This window comes from Etheostoma spectabile, unplaced genomic scaffold, assembly GCF_008692095.1.
Source record: "Etheostoma spectabile isolate EspeVRDwgs_2016 unplaced genomic scaffold, UIUC_Espe_1.0 scaffold00000981, whole genome shotgun sequence".
Classification (NCBI taxonomy): Eukaryota; Metazoa; Chordata; class Actinopteri; order Perciformes; family Percidae; genus Etheostoma; species Etheostoma spectabile.
The window spans coordinates 6780-29156 of record NW_022602673.1 but is presented as its reverse complement, the minus strand read 5'-3'; the positions used below and the strand labels follow the sequence as shown (position 1 = coordinate 29156).

Genomic DNA, 22377 nt, shown 5'->3' with positions numbered 1-22377 from the left:
TATTATTAATTGTTACTGCATGTACAAATCAACTTTTGCTGCTTTTTTGCCATTGCAGCCCAGGCTACTGATTCGTCTGAATGCCTTTTTGGAGGTGGCTTGTGATGTTTAAGGCTATGAATGTGGTGTTTCTCATGTTGTAATATGCTGGTGATATATTTTGTCCACAAGGGGGCCCACTTGGTTAAACCCAGAGAGAAACGCATATCACTAAAGAGGAATAAGCTCATTAAAGAATAAGCTAAGGTCACCAGTTGTTTTAGATCAACTCAAAATAGTGCTACCCTGTCGTTGACATAGTTATAAATACGTGATTGGAAGCCTCTTCACATAAGACTTGAGCGTTAGCTCACTGTGAAGAGCTGTGGGCTTGGGTATACAATCTGTTTTATGTATTGCCAAAAGATCGAAACCAGCTCGACCCGAACTTGAATGATTATATTTTTTGTAGGTGGCTGTGATGTGGTGCTTACTTAGACAAGCATTTTTCAGGGCAGTGGCTGGGAAACAATTCAAAAATGGCCGGAATATGTTTGGGATTGTTGAGGAATCTGGTGGCAGAGGCAGAACACCTACCACTGGAAACAGTAGGGACGTAACATCTAGCTGGCTACGATGTCAGTACAGTAACATCAAAGATCTTTATGAACATTAATAATAATCACAATTTTTTTATGAATTCATTTATTTAAAAAAACTATTGAAAAAACTAGCTTTTTCTAGGAACTTCTTCATTCCTTTTTTTGTTTTCATGACTGGCTGTCATTGGTTGTGATACTCCCAAAGACAGTTCTTGTACTCTGAAAAGCAAAGGCGAACTTGCTGCATTGCATGTTGGTGTATCCTTTATTGCAGTATCTGCAGCGTCCTGTCTTCCATGGGAAATGTGCAACTAGGTCCTTGCTTACATCCAGTGGGAGGTGTGCACATCTCTTGGGACTGTCTCTTCTGAGCCTTCAGAGGGCTTCTTGATGTCCCTGTCTGTGTTGCTGGGCTCGCTTTGCCTGGAGATGGTCGTCCTCTCTTTGGAGCTTGAAGTGTTGAGCAGGATGAGAGAGGATGTTAGCCGTGCCTGAAACTGTCTGCTGTAATTACGTACATGTACCAGCGACAGGATTTGATGGGGAACTCACAATTGGCTGTAATGACTCCAACAAATCCAAGCCATTGTAAAACAAATTGCCACCCCCGGTGACTTTCTTCCATGTCCCCATAAACACCCATATATTTGAGCTGGCAATTTGGAAACCTTCCCTGATAACTTGATAAGACAGAGAAGGTGATATTAAAAAATCAACCTCTACACTGACCACATCTAGCTTAAAGTAGGCTAACAGGTAAAATATCCTTGAACTGAAAACAGTGTGTTGGTGGGGGCATGTTGAGCAGTCACCGTACTTCATGTTAACTGAAGGAGCTCCAAATTTAGACTCAGTTGAACATATTGAAAAAGAACTTTAAATTCTTTAATTTACCTATCTTAACCTATCTTCTGCTGAATTCATTGTTTGTGGCAAGCCCTTTAAAACCTTTTCTGGACTTGCCTTTTTCCAAATCCTGTGTGAACGTTTAGCTTACTAAATGACTTAAGTTAGCCAGTAATTGCTGCATTTTCATCAAATCTTCTTTCTGATTGTTGTGTGCCTTCAATAGCATAAGTGTTGATTATAGGAAAGAAGCTGCCTGGAAAACCCATGTGGAGAATGTTGGTGGGGGGATGTTGAGCAGTCACCTGTACTTCATGTTAATTTAAAGGAGCTCCGAATTTGGACTCAGTTGAACATATTGAAGATATTTCCATAATATTGACCCAAATGTCAGTCTATTTCCCATCTGGAAGGGACATTTCTGGACAAAGGTGGACATTTTGGACAGAAACATTGGTGGATCTTGATTCCCACCACAAGATTTAGTCTTCATTGCACATCCCGCGCAATGTATTGCCATTGTCAAGCACATTGCCACACTGGCGACTCTCCTCCATGTCCCCATAAACACCCATATATTTGGGATGACAATTTGGAAACCTTCCTTTGATAACTATGACCTGGATGATGGAGAACCTACTATATCATGACATAGTTGACTTACTATGTTATTATTTCTGTGAGAGATCCTACTGAACATTGGGGCATTGAGTCAGGATGGCCGAGTTGTCCAAGGCGCTGCGTTCAGGTCGCAGTCTCCACTGGAGGTGGGGGTTGAATCCCATTTCTGACATGATGCGCTACTTGAATAGCCAAATAAAAACCTTTCTTTGATATATTGTCTTGTTTTTTAAAAGTAACAGTGTGCAATATTGGAAACGACATAAAGCCCCAAATAGCCCTTAACAATGAACAGTTGAAAGTGAGAATAGTGCAAAGAGTAGATAATCTGTCGGTGTCTGGCTAGATGTTTTTTTTAAATGTTGAGTTTGTTCTGGAAACACACTCCGCACTCTTGTTTGCTAAAAACACAGTCATAAGTGACGATCCTCTCCGATCGATCAGTAGTCTGCAGATTTCCAAGTCACCTTTTGGTATCGCCTCTGCTCGCTTGGAACCTCAACTGAGGCAGTACTAAAAATAGTACCTGGTAGCAGGTCCCAGGGACTAATCCTGTCGGCTCGCTGCAGCGGGCGGGGTTTCTGCTCAGTTTCCCCTGCGACTGAAAGACACACACAATCACACACGGTGGATGCAGGAAAAAACCATAGACAGTTAAAGAAATAGACCGACAGATCCCATTGCTCTGGACGGAGACCAGTGAAGGAAAATAGAAGCATAGTAGAGCATAATAGAAGCTAGACGTTACTGCGTGGCCTCCAACTGAGCTTGAAGACGTAGATGTGACGTGAACAACGTGTCTGAAAGTTGTAAGTCTTCTGGTAGCTGTGCAAGAGAAATCTCAATCATTCCAATCAGCAGAGACGAAGAGCGTAGGTATATGTTAGGAGATAACATAGGCACAGGCTAATTACTGCTAACTAACATGCTAGTTAACATTAGTAATTAAACCTAAACAGCTAATGGAAGTCCAAACTGTCTGCGAGCTTCTCCTGACAATACGGTGATTTGTCGACTATGCAACGGTAAGTCACGTGGTTAGGATGCAATCGTTATTTTTAAAAAAACGTCTGTACGTAGCCATAACGTGAGCTACAAGGTAATGGAGCCTTTTATACATTGTTGTGTTTCTTTAGAAATATAAAATGGACAAATAGAGTCTTGACACGCTTCTGATGTAAAGTTATTCACTGTTGAAGTGGCGCCAAAATGAATGGCAGTCAATGGAATATTAACTGCAGGTGATGGCTTAGTAGCATTAAAATGGTGCCATGGGAGCTACGCTTAGAGAGAAGAGGCTTAAAAACAACAGATGCGATGTACAGGATGACCTAAATTGAGGACAACTACATTACAGAAGGTGCAATGATAAGTCAAAGTCCAACAAGTACTCAAACTGTGTGATTGTGTGTCCCAGCCTGGCCCCCCCTACTACAGCATGTGATGATCCACAATTTGCATGTGGAGTCCCATCAATTCCTGTTTTTCACCTTTATGAGTCAAAAAAAGTGGCTGGTAAAAAGTGACAGTGGCGGGTGGATTTTTTAATTTACCCACCACTGTGGCAGGTGGTCGAAAAAGTTAACTTCATACCCTGACCGGGACGCTGTGACATCACTGCTGGGTGGGGTTTAAGGATGCATGATGTCACTTAAGACAGTGATTCCCAAAGTGGGGGTCGGGACCCACAGGGGGGTCGCGAGCCAGAGGGGGGGGGCTCGCAAGTAGATTTCCAGAAATAAAATTAAAATTAAAAACGATTAGAAATGGCAAATGTTAGCCATGATTTTAACACAAGATAATGATTTTAACACGTGTAAGTCTAAGACGCTGGCTGAGTTTTGGATTTCGGTTGAAAGGGAATACCCACAGTTATCCAGGGCGGCTCTGGATGTTCTGATGCCGTTTGGCACTACCTACTCGTGCGAAAAGACTTTCTCAGCACTGATGCACCTTAAAATAAATACAGATGGCAACTGAATGTGGAGGATGATCTCCGAGTAGCGGTCTCCAACATTAAACCAAGATTGGACTTGCTGTGCTCCAAACATACTGCACATCCATCTCATTAGGTGAGGTTAAGTTCAAATTAAAGTAATGAGTAAATTACTGTAGAATAATGTCATGGCTGTTGTGTTATTTTGTGTTGTCAATATGCTCGTGTTTGTGTTTGTGTATGCCTATAGTGCGTGCGCGGTTGCGCGCAATGTTTATACACGTTTAAAGTGGGGGGGTCGCAAGTCAATTGCACCGTTACTTTGGGGGTCGTGGGCTGAAAGTTTTGGGAACCCCCTGACTTAAGGGACCGGCCGCCCGGTGTGAGCGTCTTCCAGGCTCTTCCTCACAGAGTGGCCCAGAGGCGATTTTCAAATAATCAATGTACTAGTTTTTATCACAGGTAACAAAAATGGTTGATGAATCCACCAGGTGAATATTATATCATATGTTTGTGTTGCTCAACTTTTCATGTGTTTTATATGTACCATAAATTCAGTCAAGTGAAGATGGAGAAAGGGAGATGGAAACGTGCTGTGCTTTGTTTCAGCCACTAGATGAAGGCAGAACTTCCCTGACGGACTAACAGGATGCAGAGGGAAAACCAGACACACAGTTGGGAAAGATTTCTGAGTGAAGATCATACACCTGATGTGTAAAGAGATACTGATTGAGCATTTTTCACATCCTTTCTTAGACATGTGTACAGCCTCTGTTGTCATTGTTACTTAATAATTAAACAAAGTAGCATTTTCAGGCTGGAGGATGTTTGGGCTCTGGACCATATTTTTATATTTTCAATGCTTTGTCTTTGATTTGTTTTCTCGTGGGGACCTACATCTCCAGTGTATTCAGTGAAAAGGACCAGTAGCTGTATGGGTTGACTGAAGTCTGCCTGTTTTTAATGCTGAATGTTTCAATTGACCAAGGATCCTGCACAAACTTTACAGATCGGCCACTTTAAGAACAGATATATCTTTACTAGATTTTGTTTAAGACTTCAAGATTGATCTAATCGCAATCGCGATGTCACGTCTTTGCTGTCTCTTTTCCTCTCGCTTTCCTCTCACACAGCACTCTGACGCCACTCACAGTCTCTCAACGGGCCATTCTCCCTCTCACTAATGCTTGATGTGTGTTTCTGTGCTAATAATAATAACATGCATTTTATTTATACAGCGCTTAACATGGCACTCAAAGACACTTTACAGTAACATTTAGCACATTAAAAATGTTTTATGAATCTGCCCTCTGACACTACCCCATGGATGTATTAGTGGTTACTTAGTAACAACATCTATCAAAGCTATAACCACGCAGTGTGTTTAGGCAGAAGTGTGTGTGTTGTGCACAGTCACGTGAGTATCAGTGTAGAGGGTTTCACAGCATGCAGACATTATAATAACTAGTTATCAAAGCCTATTAGCCATTATCTCGAATGTCTTTGCTTATGAGGATACCTTATGTATTAAATTAATAGGAATTTGTGTATTTTCTTTTTAATTTAGTCAAATGTTACGTTATTTAAGAAAGAAAATTGACCCCTTTTTTTTTTGGAAGCTCGTTTGCCTTTGTTCAAGTTGATTTACACACATTTCACAATTGGAATAGCCTACTTCTACATTTTCCACGGAGCTTTTAGGAAAATAAAGGTCCAGGAGGATCTTTAATGTAGACTGTCCCCATCACCAGCGGGAGGCAGCAGTGCAGTAACACTGTCTAGTCTGCCGGTAATGGACAGAAGAAGAAGAACACTGCCGGAATACTACAATGAGAAGAAGACGACTACGGTTTATACGTTACCGACCTAAAGACCGGGCGTTCAACGGAGTGAAGCCGTTAGCTGGATCCAAATAACGGCAGAAACCCCGAGGAGTTAGCTAGTTTGTTACTTAGACATGGACCGACACCGGAAACAGCAGGAGGTGGTTTTAAAACCGGAAACGAAACTGCGAGGAGAAGGTTTGTGTTCTTTTTACTGCTCTGCAAATAATGCTAAGCTAACGTGAGCTAAACCATTCTCAGCCTGTTAGCCGGAGCTAGCTCCTCAAGGTAATGGCCCTCGTGTATCAACCCAACCTAGAAATGAGCGCATGAATCCTCATTTTACGACAGGCTTCACGTGGGATTCATGAAACGTTCGTAGCACACCAAGCCGAGCGTGAGAATGGTCGTACATTGATAAACTGGCTGGAAACCAGTGTTGCCAGATCTCGCGAAACAAATAAGCAATCAGGCCTGTGAAAACAAGCGACTTTTTCTGCGGAACCCCCCCTAAGATCCCGGTACGGGCATGGTTTTACAATCCGTGGGGACGGATTGTCAATTTCCATCCATGTGGACTAAACTGTACACACAGTAGAGTTTATGTATTATCTCCTCCTGAGCTTCAGGACAATGACCAGTGTTGCCAGATCTTGCGAGACAAATACGCAACAAGGCCTGTGAAAACAAGCCCAAAATAAGCAACTTTTTCTACGGAGCCCCCCTAAGATCCTGGAAGAGAAAAATAAATCAAACTGTGTGCACGGTTTTGCAATCCATGTGGACAGATTGGTAAACTGTACACACAGTAGGCTAGAGTTTATTTATTTTCTCCCCCTGAGCTTCAGGACAATGACCACAGGAGGGAGTTAAACCCCCTTTTAACACTATTTATCATTAGAAAACTGATGGGATTTGAAATATAGACACTTTTTCACAGTGATTTTGAGTTGTTCTTGTTCCCCACGACGGGTTGAATCCATTCTTTTCCTCCTTTCTCTTTCTCCCAGTCTTTGTTATACTTCCCGTATTTCACCCACTTTATATCGGGCATTTATTCCTCCAAAAACTCTCCTACAGTCCACTCACCATCAGTCGCTACTCGCGCACTTTCCTAACCAGAAAACAACAGACTGCCCTGCTCTGCCTCTGATTGGCTGGTACTCGTTTCCATCTGGGTCAGAGCCAATTAGAAGCAGGAAGTGGGTGGGAAATAACGCTGCTGTCTATAGTGTTTATGGGGAAAGGTGCGGGATCGAGCAAACCGGCAAAGACAAGCTGGGAACAAGCCCAAATAAAATAAGCAACTACACTTAAGTGACAAGCCCCAAAAAAACGCAACCCGCGACTACCAATATTTGTAAGCGACTTTACAAAAAAACAAGCCCAAAGTCGCTTATAATAAGCGGACTTGGCAACACTGACAATGACCACAGGAGGGAGTTAAACCACCTTTTAACATCAGAAAACTGATGGGATATCAAATATACACTTTTTCACAGTGATTTTTGAGTTGTTCCCCACAACGGGTTGGATCTACTCTTTTACTCCTTTCTCTTTCTCCCAGTCTTTGTTACATTTCTTACCACATTTTGCCCACTTTATCCCGGTTATTTATTCCTCCAAAAACGTTCCTACTGCCCAGTCAACATCAGTCACTACTCGCGCATTTACCTAACCAGAAAAAAACAGATTGCCATGCTCTGCGTCTGAATGGCTAGCACTCGTTGCCATCTGGGTCAGAGCCAATTAGAAGCAGGAAGTGGGCGGGGAAAAAAACTGTCTTCAGTGTGTATGGGGAAAGGTGAGGGACCGAGGGAACATGCAAGACATACTCCTATGTTTAAATAACACATAGAAAATATCTGCTTGACAACTATATAAATAAGCAACTTCACTTTAGAAACGAGCCCCAAAAAAAACGCAACCCACGACTAACAATATTTGTTAGCGACTTTACAGGAAAACAAGCCCAACAAAAAACAAGCTTAAAAAGAGCGGATTTGACAACACTGCTGGAAACTATCAGTTTTGAGACCTCAAACCTACAATTTACGACATGGCGAGAAGTAGTCCGACTAAGAAGCGTCACTTTTCGGAGGTGGAGATTATATTCTTTATTTACAGACTCAAGGTCCAAATGATTTAAAAACAATACAAGAGGGGTTCAGACCATACACAGACATAAATACATAAGACAAACTGATCCCCAACAACATCACAAAAGAAACACACATACATACAAGATTGAAACGCTGAGATCTCAGGTGCATTTGCACTAACGTGTGTACTATTTGGCAGCCTGAAATCTCAATCAGTCCATCAAAATGTATTTATAAAGCACTTTACAGCAACCAGCAGGTATTCAAAGTGCCAAGAGTAAAAATACATGTCATGTAATAGAAAGAGTGAACATAGAAAACAGTAAAATCAGAAAAGGTTACAAAGAAAGAGAAGAATTAAATTGTCCCACCACTGCTAGGTATGAAAAGCCCCTGGGGGCGGATGTTGTAACTTGAGAGTCTCGGGGCAGCAACTGCAAAAGCCGTGCTTTTGGTCGTGCCTGCTCAGGAAAGGCTTAACTTTAGTCATCTGGAAAAAGCTAATTCTAAAATTACTGATCTGCTTGTCAAATTTCATGCTGCAATCAAAAGTAACTCCCGGGTTTTTGACAGCTGACCTAGTGTAAGATGCCAGAGCTCCCGAACTCAAAGCTGGACCAGATAAAGAAAAAATTGCTCCAAGTGCTACACTGAAGTTGGCAGTTTGATAAATGCAAGTTAGGGTCGATTATTTTTTTTTATTTTTTATTTAACCTTTATTTAACCAGGAAGTCCCTTGAGATTGAAATCTCTTTTTCGAGGGAGACCTGGCCAAGACGGCACACCAGTTACAATTTAAACAAATACAGCACAGACAAAATCTCACATAGAGGAAAGGACAGGTCACATAGGGCAGTTACATTTTTGAATAACATGACATTTTAACATGGCCTTAAACTCATTCAATGGGACTAGATTATTTAAATGGATCAAGTTTTGCAAATTATTCCAAGACCAAGGAGCGGAGTAAGAGAAGGCTTTCTTCCCCAGCTCAGTAAAAACCCTTGGAACCTGGTAAGAGCGCCACCTGGTGGAACGGAGATGAAAATGGCTGGAATTTAGCTTGAGGAGATTACATAAATATGCCGGCAGTTTACCCAACATGGCCTTGTATAAAAAAATATAAAAATGAAGTTGTCTACGTAGACTTAGTGACGGCCAGCCTACCAGTTCATACAGCGTACAATGATGAGTACGTGCATAAGAGTTAGTTAAGAAGCGCAAAGCACTATGGTACACAGAGTCTAACAGGTGGAGAGTACTAGAGGCAGCATGCATGTAGACAACATCACCATAGTCCAAAACACTTAAAAAAGTAGCCTGAACAAGTGTTTTTCTGGCTGACATGTTAAAACAAGTTTTATTTCTAAAATAAAACCCCAGCCTTAGTTTCAGCTTTTTTACAAGTTTTTCAACATGAACTTTAAAAGAAAGTTTGTTGTCCAGCCAAAAACCTAAATACTTATATGATGAAACATTTTCAATTAAGTCTCCGCTTAATGTGTTAATAGTAATTAATAATAATATATTATCTGGGGATTGGGAACGAGCCCTTGAAAACGTCATAAATTTGGTTTTCTTAGTATTTAGCACTAACTTAAGGCCATGTAGAGAAACTTGAAGCTGTTGAAAGGCCAACTGAAGGTCATGCATGGCTTGATTCAGTGAAGAGGCAACTGAATATATCACAGTATCATCGGCATAAAGGTGCAGTTTAGCAGTTTGCACGTCTTTCCAATGTTATTTATGAATATAGAAAATAAAATGGGGGCTAAAATCGAACCTTGAGGAACACCCATAGAAATTTCTAAAAAGTCTGATTTAAGACCATCTATAGAAACACATTGCGTTCGCTCTGTAAGATAGTTTTTGAACCAAGTAATAGCTGTGTTTCCTATGCCAATGTTAATTAATCTATCTAGTAATAGCTTATGGTCAACTGAGTCAAATGCTTTGGACAGATCCACAAATTAGAAATGATATTCTGTAATATTTCGATCTTTGTGTGCTAAAAAGGCACATAAGTTCCTGTAGATGGCAATACACATTCTCCTTTTTTTTTGTCAAATAAATGAAAAGCCTGTTGAAATCATCAATTTTTTTCCCTCTTGCTGTGTCAAAATCTCCCCTAGCTTTCCTCAGAGACGGTCCCAGTAATGTGCTTAAAGTCAAGTCCAATTCAGTTTGTGCATAATTACATGCTATAACAATTTTTTTTTAATACTGTATCCTACTTTGGGGATAATTAAGCTATAGGTCATATGCTGAAGTATATTTCTGGAGTGTTTAAAGATTAAAAGAAAAAATAACAAGAACTGTACAGAACCAAAAACCGTGACTCCAAGTCCGTGATACGATCCGAACCGTGTTTTTTTTTTAACCCTGCCACCCTTAGTGCAAAGTGTAATATGTAATGCTGTCAGGTGAAAAACTAGTAACGTTAGAAAAACTACACCACACCGGATCTAGCTAGACCGGAATCAAAACAGGCACGCTGCACACACGCCAGTTGGGCTTGCGAGCTGGCCAAAAAGAGCAAATTATGATTTATTAAGCATGATCATTTATTTTTCTGCATAAAAATTTGGTCGTTAATGCGCAAATTCGGATTTGACCACAACTTGTGCATAATTATGTAGGCCTAGCCTACCCACCTTACATAATGCTTTATTGTATGTGTTCATGCATGAGGTCATGAATGAGAGGCTATGAACTCCTTTGTAGATTTGTAGACTACATACCAAGAAAAGTCACAAATATTAACTGAGATATATCCCATTATATTGTGAGCAGTAGGCCTATGTGTGCTGTTGGCCAAACTGTGTCCACTCTGTCTAGGCGTCAATGTCCGACCTGGGCTGGGACATGTTCACTTTAAAAAGTGTGTGCATGCACGAGCACTACGGTCACACACAAAGCTCCCGGTTTTAATTCCGGGAAATCTGGTCACCCAACCTTAACATAACCTTGCTTTTTTAACAAAATATTTGTTTAGACTTGATGTATGTGCGCATGAGTATTTTTGCAACCAGTTTGTTATTGTTTCCATGGTGACTTGTGGTATTCATGCTAGAGCCCGACCGATATACCGGCGGGCCGATATTAGGCATTTTCAAAAATATTGGTATCCGCATTTATAATGGCAGATTAAAGTTAATTCTTTATATATATATATATATATAAATGGATGAAACACCTTTCAATCATCGTATGAGTGTTGGCATTGCATAGTTTTTATTTTTTATACATTTTATTTATCAGAACTTTAATATTTTTGATGTTCCTCTGTTCTGTTGGGACAATAAAACAAACAGGTTTATTTTTTTGGGCTTTTCCCTTTTTTATTATCGACTCTATTTCTGCATGGATTATTAAAACTGTAGCTGGACTATTAGTCAAAACAATTCATAATTTCTATCATTTTAACTAAAACCTTATGTATATAATTTCATATAAATGAGGTTTGTTGACCATGAATTCCAAAAATAAGTGTAAAACCTGTTATTAGGTTGTTCTTACATTTCAGAAAATGTTTTAAAGAACAATGTAATAATGGCCCTTATATGCACAAAATAGCTTTTTTGACAGACGTGTACAATTTAACCCTGGGGGCCCTGAGGCCATTTTTACAGTTTAATTTCTGTCTGGATTTATTTGATAAAAAAGCTTGTAAAACATCAACCCTGTTGTCTACAGTCAAGATATGAACATCATTTTTTTTAGGACAAACTGGGTTATTGGAATATTTGGGTTGCAGTGAGGTCACTTGCATGTTAAAAATGGTTGTAGGGCCTTAAAGATAAATAAATAAATGAATGAATCTTCCAGATATGTATTCATATCACAGACAGATAAGTAATGAATAAGCCATTTTCCATTCTAAAACACTTCTCATATGTCTTGGGAGTCACACTGTGAAGAAATAATCATGACTTATACAGTTGACAAAATACATGCATTTTTTCCAAAAAAGTCAAGACGTTTTGCTCTCATGACATTTACTTATGCCAATAATATTATAATGTCATATTTATTGATATTACACCCACAGCAATGTTATACAACGTCACCTTCCTAAAATAATCGCCTAAGTCATTTTTTCACATTTTTCAGAAAACACAAAAAACTGAACCAAATACTGAACATATGATATTTATTAATAATTTAATTCAAACATGTTATGACAATAGATGAATTTTGACATACTAATAACAATGTCTGTAAATAATGCAACATGAGAGGAATAAATGACTCGGGCAAATTTATGAACATGCCTTTGTGACTTAGGCAATTTTAAGCCCTCAACTCTGTCAACAATGTGTTTACATGCACAGCAGTAACAGGGGTATAAGGTTAAGTGAATAACCGGTTTATGCCAGTTCTCCACATATACATGAGCGGGGAAGAAGGACCATATATTTTTTGAAAAGACAAGAGTTAAGCAAAGTCCATGAAGCTAGCTAAATACAGCTAGCTAAATGCTAGTTTTCATGATTTTTTTTAGTTAAAAACATAGTTTCTAGCTGTTAGATTAGATTACAATAAAGTATTTAAATTTCTTGATAAGATCATGTAATGTGGACAAAATTCAACAAAAACTTTAGATGAAATATTGTTTGAAAAGAGTGAAGTCCATGAAGCTAGCTAAAAAAAAGCTAGCTAAATGCTAACTTTCATGTACTAAAATGCGGACTAAAACGGCTGAATAAAAACTACAAAATAACTATACGTATAGTCTAGCCTGTATTATAGTAAACATCATCACTTCCCGATTGGGGACGAGCCCTGAATCGTGGAAATAACTTCACTGATAGAGTGGTAAATCCTTTTTCTTCTTGAAGCAGCAGCCATGTTGAAAAGCTTGTAAAACTGCCTAAGTCAAATTGTCAAATTGTCTGCCTAAGTCCCACTTTTGACTTAGGCAGTCAAACTAAAGGCGTAGAATCACATGACCTGTTCTACTGAGAATTTAGAAAATGTTACCAGAGGTGGCCAGCACCAAGAGGAGATGATTTAGGCAAGAAAATACTTTTCTTCAAAAAATGACTCAGGCGATTATTTTAGGAAGGTGACGACAAGCAAATATGTGTCTAAATAGTGCACCATTTGGCCTTCCATAGAGTATATAGACATTTTTGTCCCCTCTGGCCTTCCATACAAGAGGGGTGATTTTATCTCCCATATATGGGCATGTACTTCCTGAAACAATAGACGGGAGAGACAGGGCAGACGCGGAGGAGCGAGCCAGCGGCAGAAATGAGCCAAAACGCGATGAATTATGGACATAAAGTGGATCAATCTTGGATATAACAGTATGGATTTAAAGCCCAAAGAGGCTGAAGTTCCGTAAAGCCGTAAAGCCGAAAACGTCAGGATTTAAACGAAACCGAAAGTGAGTAAATTGCTTGTATGGTTCAAAAGTAATTAAACTATGAATCAGAGGTACTTTTTTACTCGTGGGCGAGTGTCTCGGGCTCAGAGGGTTAAGCAATAAGAACGCTTTTTTTTCTGAGGAAAAAGGAAGCTTTTTTTGTATATTTACAATTGCTCTTCAATAAAACAGAAGTATTTCTTATAAGAATAATCCATAAAAGCCTTGATTACTAAAATAGTTGATAGCTGCAGCCCAACCATACATTTTTTTTCTTCCTACTAGTTAACTTGCTAGTACAGATCAAAAACCGGAACTCGACGTAGCTGTTAGTACAAAGCTGTGACTTTGAACTGAAAGAGGTGAAATAATAACTAATAATCGGTATGTATTACAGTACAGTTTAAGCCCATTCTGCTACAGTTTTAATAATCCATGCAGAAACACAGGGAGCAGTTAAAGCTATTTTTTCTTTGTTATAATGCACGCACGTTTAAATAGTAAATCCCGGATCACATGACACAACAGGTGAACATGGTGGTTGCTTCTCACCAGACCCGAGTTTGCTTTAAATACCCTGTTAAATTGCCAGAATGCCTTTACTGTTATAGTACTCAAACTCCAGGTTACTTTAATGGTACGTGTGGGTAAACTAGGTTTATTGTCTAAGAGGCTCCTCCCTAGTATGCGACAAACACTAACTGTAACTGCATTAATGCTTGCTACTTGCTTATTTTCTTTTCTTTCTTTCAATTTATCTATCTTTTTATTCTCCTTTTCCTCTATAGTTTTTGGACTACCTGCTAACATCAAACTTTCTTATTAAAAATGTAAAAAATGCTGAAACGCATATCAGATCACACTCCCCAATCAGTTTCCATTTGTTTATTAGCTAATGGATGTAAATCTAAACAATTGCGATTCAACAGTTATCTGTTCTAAGACAAAAGGTTTATCTCTAATTGAGAAGAAAACATAAACTCGGATTCTACTATTCAGGCTGTATGGGAGCGTTTAAGGCCAAATTATCTAAAACTAATGCAGATAAAACACATGCAGGATCCTAAAAATAAATTGTTTCAGAAAGCCGTGCTTGTTGTTAAAGCGGATTGGCAGGCAATGTTACATTACATACAAGAGACACTTTGAGTGCGGTGATAAAGTAGGATAAAATGCGGAAAATCCTTGCTCTTCAGTTCAAACAGCTGGACAGCAAACAGTCAATTCCAGTTAGGGCTGCACAATTAATCGAATTTTAATCGCGATCACGATTTGGACTTCCCACGATCAAATTTGCGTGATCGAGCGATTATTTTTTATAAAGCGTCATTTCATAGAACGCTCCGGGTTTTTTGCAAAGCCAATCTCCCGCTCCACAAAGCCGTCTGCTCATGAGCCAGTCAGAGTAGTTCACTGCACCCCGTGCAGCTAAGTTTCTAGATGTAGACAGTCACAGAGGACAGAGTAGCGTGAGGAAAACTCAACAGATAGCAGTCGGTAATACGTCAGTCTCAAGGTTTACCAGTTTAGCAGTAAACGCAACACTTTGTCCCATTTGTTGTTTTTCAGACAACAGCAGTGACCAGTGCTAGTCGGTGCTAGTTAGCGTCTGTTAGCTGTTAGCTAGTAGCGTCTGTTAGCTGTTAGCTCTTCTAGGACGCACCGGTGCTAATGTCCTCGCATCCGCTGCAATGCTGTTTATATGGATACGGTTTAATTTTGCGTTACATGACCCATTTCGTCTGTAAAGCCGTGCCTGTGTTGGATCTTTCTACGCTCTCTCATCCTACTCTCTCTCCTCTTACTCTCCGCGCTCCGCCACACAGCGGCCGCCGGTCCACACTTCTGATATATGTCTACAGTTTTAATTTTTCATTAACACAGCTGTATATTGTTAAGTATGAGGGGGCAAACCTGTATGTGTACAGTGTTTCCGCGGGTAACTGTTATCGCGGCCGCTACGGCGAAGAACACAGAAGAAGTTTTTGAATGCAGCTAACTTCAGTTGGTAGTCACAGCGTGGGAGACGGAGCTGCTGTACCGAAGCCTGGACCAGGACCAGAGATGTGACCCATGGCAAGAATATCATAGTTCATAAAAATGCAGCGCAGTGAAGATACAGACGTTTAATACACACGACGTGTGTATCCGCCGTTCGACCCGTGCTGGAACCGTTCATAATGATCAGCCGTCTCTCTGTGAGTAGCGTCCATCACACTCCCTCTCGCAGTTATAAATAGCCTATGTGACAATAAAATTTGTTTTGGTTAAAATCAACAAATAATCGTGAGAATAATCGCGATCAAAATTTTGATCAAAATAATCGCGATTATCATTTTGGCCATAATCGTGCAGCCCTAATTCCAGTTGTCAGAGATTCGGAAGGTATATTATTAATGATCGGAGCCTATTAACCATGAATTCAAAGATTTTTACGTGGGTAAGACTGTATTGTCTCCATTGTTTAAGTTGATCAATGACATGATAGAAAATCAGTCAATGCCATTGTCAGCGCGTACCGCCATAATGTCTTCTCCCACAACTAGGTAAAGACTGCCAGTTAATGGGCATTTTTTTGCCTTTTAAGTTTGTTAAACGGCTACAAAGTCTTTGCAAAGGTCTTTGCCCTCCGCTTGGAGGAAGTTATTCCATCTCTTGTTAGTCTGGACCAGTTGGGATTTACAGCTGGGTGTCAACCATCCAACAACACGAGAAGGCTGTTTCAGATAACGCTCTCTCAGGCACCCAGCTATAGCAGTATCATTTGATGCTGAGAAAGCTTTGACAGGATTGAATGGCCATATTTATTTAATATTTTATCCAAATACGGATTTTGTCCCAGCTGAATGAGATGGTTCAGAACACTTTACTGTGAACCAGCTTCCTCAGTCAGAATACTATTTATGACCCTTTCCATCTGCATTGTGGAACATGACAGGGGTGCCCAAAATGGCTGTTGATATTTTTTTTTTTAGCCTTCAGCCTGTGCCATTCGTGAAATAGTAGAAATAAGTAGCATCTCAATGGGCAGTCATCAGTTTAAAATGTAGTTATATGCTGATGATATTCTTTTAATTTTAACTGACCCACTTCTAAACCGTAAGGTGATGGCGATAATACATTTGTTTAGCTCATTCTCAGGATATAAAATAAACTGAAGTGAAGCAATCTCACTTCATTGCTTCAGTCTGCCCCCTTGGTCTGGAAACCTGAAGGAATGAATATAGGCGTAAACATTAGAACCCATATGAACAATAATTGTTTTAATCCATTGGTCCAGGTTTACTAAAAAGTATAAACTTGAGAAGATGGAAAACCTTATCTTTATCCGTGTGGGGAAGGGTAGAAGTATTAAAAATTAATGTTTTCTCTAGGTTTACTTAAATCATATCCTCCATCGCCCTTAAATTTTCTCTATTGGTTGAAAGAAATTAACACTTTTTTTCTCCCAATTTATTTGGAAAGATTAAAAACTTAGCATAAAGCATAATTTATGTCTTTATAGTCTTGTCCAACCATTACTTTCCTTTGGGATGGAGTCAGAGACAAACTTTCTAAAGTCTTAAACATAAATGTACCTTTAGATCCAGCTACATTTGTGTTGGGTATCAAGCTCAATTGCATTAATTAGATCAGATAGGCTATATCGATTGCAAATTGGAAAAAGGACCAGCAACAGATCAGACACACAGCACACATACAAAATACACAAATAATATATATACAGTATATTTTTTTGTGCCATGATTATTGATGTTTTGGCCTTTTTATATATTGTATTAAGGCTTGTTGTGCGCTTTAGCTTGATATTAAGGTAAATTTAGTTAATTTATTCAGTTTTATATATGTATAATATAATTATTTGTGGATTGTGTTGGATGCCATAAATTCTGTGCTTTCATTTTTTTTTGTCAAAACCACAGGTTTACAGATAAATATGAGCCCTGTGCATTGCTGTGCCTTCAACCTAACATAATACCTAACCTAAAACCTAACAGTGATCTAATACTGGGGTCCTGTCATTCTGAATGAAGTCCATACCGAGTTCATTAAACTTCCTTATCAGTGTCTGGGTAGGAGCTACTGCTGCAGCCGGGGTTTAGGTGTGCGTGACGCCCAAAAAGGTTAATTCAAACCAACATTTCTGGACGTGATAGACAATCACCTCCCAGGTATTTCTCGAAAGTGCTTGTTCCCCCAGTTTTCAATTATTGCTTCTCAGAAGGGTCTGTGCTAGAACCATCTGGCACGGAACAAGGCAGGTATGGAGGAAGAGTTGTTTGCCATAGCATCATAGCTAATATGAAGCCAAGCAGGGCCACATCTTCTCTGATTTGGTGCAGCTAAAGTTGTCATTTTTCCCATCATTTTGTCTGACTGAAGGTCACAGCTTTTACAGCCAGTTGGAGAACAGAGTTGTCTTGACTTTTCAGAATGGAAGTGTTACTAGCTCTTGGCTAAAAAGTTAGCAGTGAGGGGAGTTGTGCTCAGTAATGTATGATAGACTTTAGGGACCCGTGGTAGTTCATTTCATTCTGAATTTGTGTTCTGAAGAATGAATGAAATTAGCAAATTGTTAATAAGATTCACATTAATGGTTGGTTGTGTTTCAGCTTTACCTTTGGATGTCCAGAAAGTGATTGTTGGTGAAGAACATCAGCATGAGTGGAGCTCTAACCGGGACCAGGAGGAGCCAGAGCCCCCACACATCAAAGAGGAGCAGGAGGAACTCTGGATCAGTCAGGACCGAGAGCAGCTTCAAGGGCTGGAGGAGACTGATACCAAGTTCCCATTCACTGCTGTCCCTGTGAAGAGTGAAGAAGATGAAGAGAAACCTGAGTTCTCACAGCGTAATCACAGACTAACTGTAGAGATGGACACAGTACCTGATGAAGAGGATTGTGGAGGACCAGAACCAGCCATTGACGGTTTGCATTCACAGCCCGATAATGACGACAAGAATGGAGACTCTTCTGAAGCTGAGACTGATGACAGTGCTGATTGGAAAGAGCCCAGAGAACCTCAGTCAGGTTTAAACTCTCTGAATAATGATGTCCCAGTCTGTGATTCAAGATGCAGTACTGGTGAAAAATCATTTAGCTGCTTCAAGTGTGGGAAAGGTTTTGGCACCAGTGTATATCTGAAGAGAGATACAGGATCCCATAAAGAAGAGGAACCATTTAGCTGCACAATTTGTAGGACGTCTTTTGCATGGAGACAAGATTTAAAGACACACATGACAATCCACACAGGAGAGAAATCCTTAAGCTGCTTGGTCTGTAAGAAAGTTTTTATAGAGAGTGGAAATTTAAAGACACACATGAGAATTCACACTAGAGAGAAACCATTTAGCTGCTCAGTCTGTAAGAAAGCTTTTACAGACCGGGCACATTTACAAAGACACATGAGAATCCACACAGGAAAGAGACCATTTAGTTGCTCTGTCTGTCAGAAGGCTTTTGCAATGAGTGAAAATTTACAGGCACACATGAGAATCCACACAGGAGAGAGACCATTTAGCTGCTCAGTCTGTAACAAAGCTTTTATACAGAGCGGGCATTTAAAGACACACATGAGAATCCACACAGGAGAGAAACCATTTAGCTGCTCAGTGTGTAAGAAAGGTTTTACAGACCATGCACATTTACAAAGACACATGAGAATCCACACAGGAAAGAGACCGTTTAGCTGCTCAGTGTGTAAGAAAGCTTTTACAATGAGGGAAAATTTACATGCACACATGAGAATCCACACCGGAGAGAAACCATTTAGTTGCTCAGTCTGTAAAAAAGCTTTTACAGAGAGAGGACATTTAAAGGCCCACATGAGGACCCACACTGGAGAGAAACCATTTAGCTGCCCATTCTGTAAGAAAACCTTTACAGTGAGTGGACATTTACAGGCACACATGAGAATCCACACTGGAGAGAAACCATTTAGCTGTACTATCTGTCAGAAAGCGTTTACAGTAAGTAGAACGTTACATAGACACATGAGAACCCACACCGAAGACAAACCACTTAGCTGTGTGACGTAGAGTTAAGTCTTTGAAAGCAGATCCTCAGTCAGGTTTAAACACTGAAATTTAAGTCTCCAAACACAGTGCAAGATGTAGTACTCTAGGTCCTTCAAAAAGTTTAAAATACAAAAGTTAGAATTTTAGGCTTTAAAACAGACCTGGGCATTCTACGGCCCGCAGGCCACATCCGGCCCTTTGGGCGGCACTAAGCGGCCCGCGGGATGTCAATGGGAAGTTAATAATCAAACGTAAATAAGTGTACATCATGAATGGAATACGACGGCATGGCTTTTATTTTGAAGGCAACTGTTTTTTTGTTGTTTTATGTGCAAATGTATGCTGGGAGCATACATTAAGACATTAACATGGACGCTAATGAGCTGTTGTCCCTCAAAAATGTCAGCTCATGGGAACAAAAAGGTTGATACAGATTACCAAGTTTTAAACCAAACCCATACTTCTAAGTATTTATTTACTGAAGTCAAATAGATTGGTGTGTTGTAGGATTATAATTTGATGTCTAATCTGTCATTTGACACCTTTTTGGAGATTTTTCTTTTTTTCTTTACTTTTCTTGGCTTCTTTATGCACATTAATAAACATTTTTACCTGCCCAAACTTTGAACCCCACTGTAATGTTACCATGTCTGCTTCAAAAGCAAATTCTGTAGTTAGACTACAAACAAAATAATAATTGCACTTTGTAAAGTTAATTGAATGTTGTTCTTTGAAAAATGGCAAAAAAACATTTTGGTCACCGTTCTATTCATGGATGTTGATTAAATATTGACTTAACTGCATTTTGTACTGTCTGCTTCACTTTTTTCATGTCCAAATCATAACATTTGTACCCCTTACCAGTCGCAGCTTATCAAAGACCTTACAATTTACTGCTTTTTATAAAAAGATAAAATGTATATTGAGTAGAATTAAGTTTAACACATTGGCCCTTAACAACAGGCCTTGTTTCTCATGTGGCCCTTTGGGAAAATGAATTGCCCACCCCTGCTTTAAAATGTCTTAAATATGATTTTGACAGGTGTTAAAAAGGTATTGGATTATGAAGTTAACATGTCCTTTGGTATCTCTTGAACTTAACTTCTTAGGAAATGAAAGAGCCAATCCATGCTGCTTTACTCCAGAAGGAGCACCCAATCTACTGCATCTCTGAGCAGGGGTCCAGCTCTCAGCTAAAGCACAGAAACCCTTCTCTAGGAGTTGTGAGTGCCTGCTTGGAGTAAACCAATTCACATCTACCCGCCAACCTGAGACAAAAGAACAAAAGACGTTATCACCAAGCTATTCATAACTATAAAAGCAACAATAACTGAAGCTACTGGCTTCATCCAGCCTCCAAGATTGTGAAACGGCACAACAGAGACTGAATCATTTGACCTCAGAACCACAATCCTGGACCATCATTAGCTTGGCAACTGCAGCTAAAGCTAACTGTCTAACTTCTGTTAATGCATATGTATTGATTTGATTTAATTTCATCCAGACCTATGTTTTGTAATGTTTTAGTCAAGTTTAAGTTAGTCAAATGGTTGTATTAAAAGGACTACACAAATATAAAGGCTACAGTAGGTATATTTTATATACCCTAAGACCCGCAGAAATACACTATTACTAATGCGTGGATTGGCCCTTTATCCAAATTTGCCTGTAAACTTAAAATCCTCCACCTTCCACCCACCTAAATGAATCATTGTCTCCGATTGAGAGACCCCCATGGTCCTTTCTCCGTCCCTTTATCAGTGTAAAGGGATTACTTTTTAAATAATGTATTGTTGATGTAGCCTATCGGGGTGGGAACAACCAGACGCCTCGATACGATATTATTGCGATTTTAAACATATTGCAATATTCTGCGCAGTTGATTACTTCTAATTTTTCCCAATTTTATATGATGTCCCCAAAAGGAAACTTTGTCAACATCTGTTTCATCTTAAAAGAAAAATGTCTCTGTTTGTTCATATTACTTTAATTATATTGCTGCAAAATGGGACAAACTGACCAACACATGTATAATAAAAGATCCATACTTGGCGCCTGTTTATTGATATAGTGTTTAAAATTATTTTCTTTTTTTTTTTCACCCCTAGTAGCCTATGAGTGTTATCTATAATGATTTACCTTTCTTTAATTAGAGAGGCGGCTTGGAAACGTTTCCACGCATTCAGAAATGTCACAGCAGCTGATATCGTCGAACATTTAAGCAGAAAAGTTAGGAATTTGACAGTGACTCAACCGTTTACTTCTGAAATAGTCCTAATGAATTTGCTGCTGTTTCTCAGACGCACTTTTAAACAAAGTTTTTATGTCCAAGAGCAGCTCTGCTATGTTCACATTTTAAAGAATGTTGATATTTTCCTTGTCAGTTGTGCATTATTTCACCCACACGCTATTAATCAGTGTTAATTTGTAAGATCTGACCGGCCCGATCTGTAACGTTATACTGTGGATATTACTCTATAATCTCGCTCCCCCCTTTTCTCTCTCTCTCTCTCTCTTTCTCTTCTCTTGCTCTGTCACGCCGCTTTGTTTACACGCCACGGGTAAAATGACTTCCATAGAGGACACTCGATTTTCATCCGAGGAGCCTTCTCAATGCTCAATCCTTGCGCCTCGATGTGCGTTTTAGGAGTTGGGACGTCCTTCAACATGGCGCCCTGAGGATGATTTCCGGGTCACAAGCCTGAGGGTTGGGAGGTACAAATTTGGAAAAGTAGAACGGCCCTTTAAAGGTTCTCTAAGCGATGTTGGGCGACTTTACTTCTTGTTGACGTTCACAGTATTTTCAAACAAAACAAGACTAGTTTGCCCCTCCCTCCTCCTAATCCCGTCCCCTCCCCCTCCCTTCTGTGCTTCTGCGCACTGACCCATCCACCCCCAAATCCTTCTTGTCGGTTATTGGCTGGAACGCTGTCTGCTTTTTGCCGTTTGAAGACCCTGGGCTGTCTACAGAGACCGTGTTTTTATTTATTTTATTTTTTTTACAGTTTGTTTAGGGGACAGGCAGCTAGCAGATAGTGAGGAGATGTTTTTTTTAGTTCGCCAGCGCAAAGAAAGCAGAAG

At 39.7% G+C, this 22377-nt stretch overlaps 1 protein-coding gene across 1 annotated transcript; it reads left to right on the top strand.

Annotated features, from left to right (window-relative positions):
* The first annotated feature begins 5692 nt into the window (after positions 1-5692).
* LOC116674770 (zinc finger protein 454) lies at positions 5693-20540 on the top strand. Its single transcript, XM_032507033.1, has 3 exons — positions 5693-6005; positions 17894-18723; positions 20406-20540. The coding sequence occupies exons 1-3, from the start codon at positions 5942-5944 to the stop codon at positions 20538-20540; spliced, it is 1029 nt and encodes a 342-aa protein (XP_032362924.1). The 5' UTR covers positions 5693-5941.
* The last annotated feature ends 1837 nt before the right edge of the window (positions 20541-22377 follow it).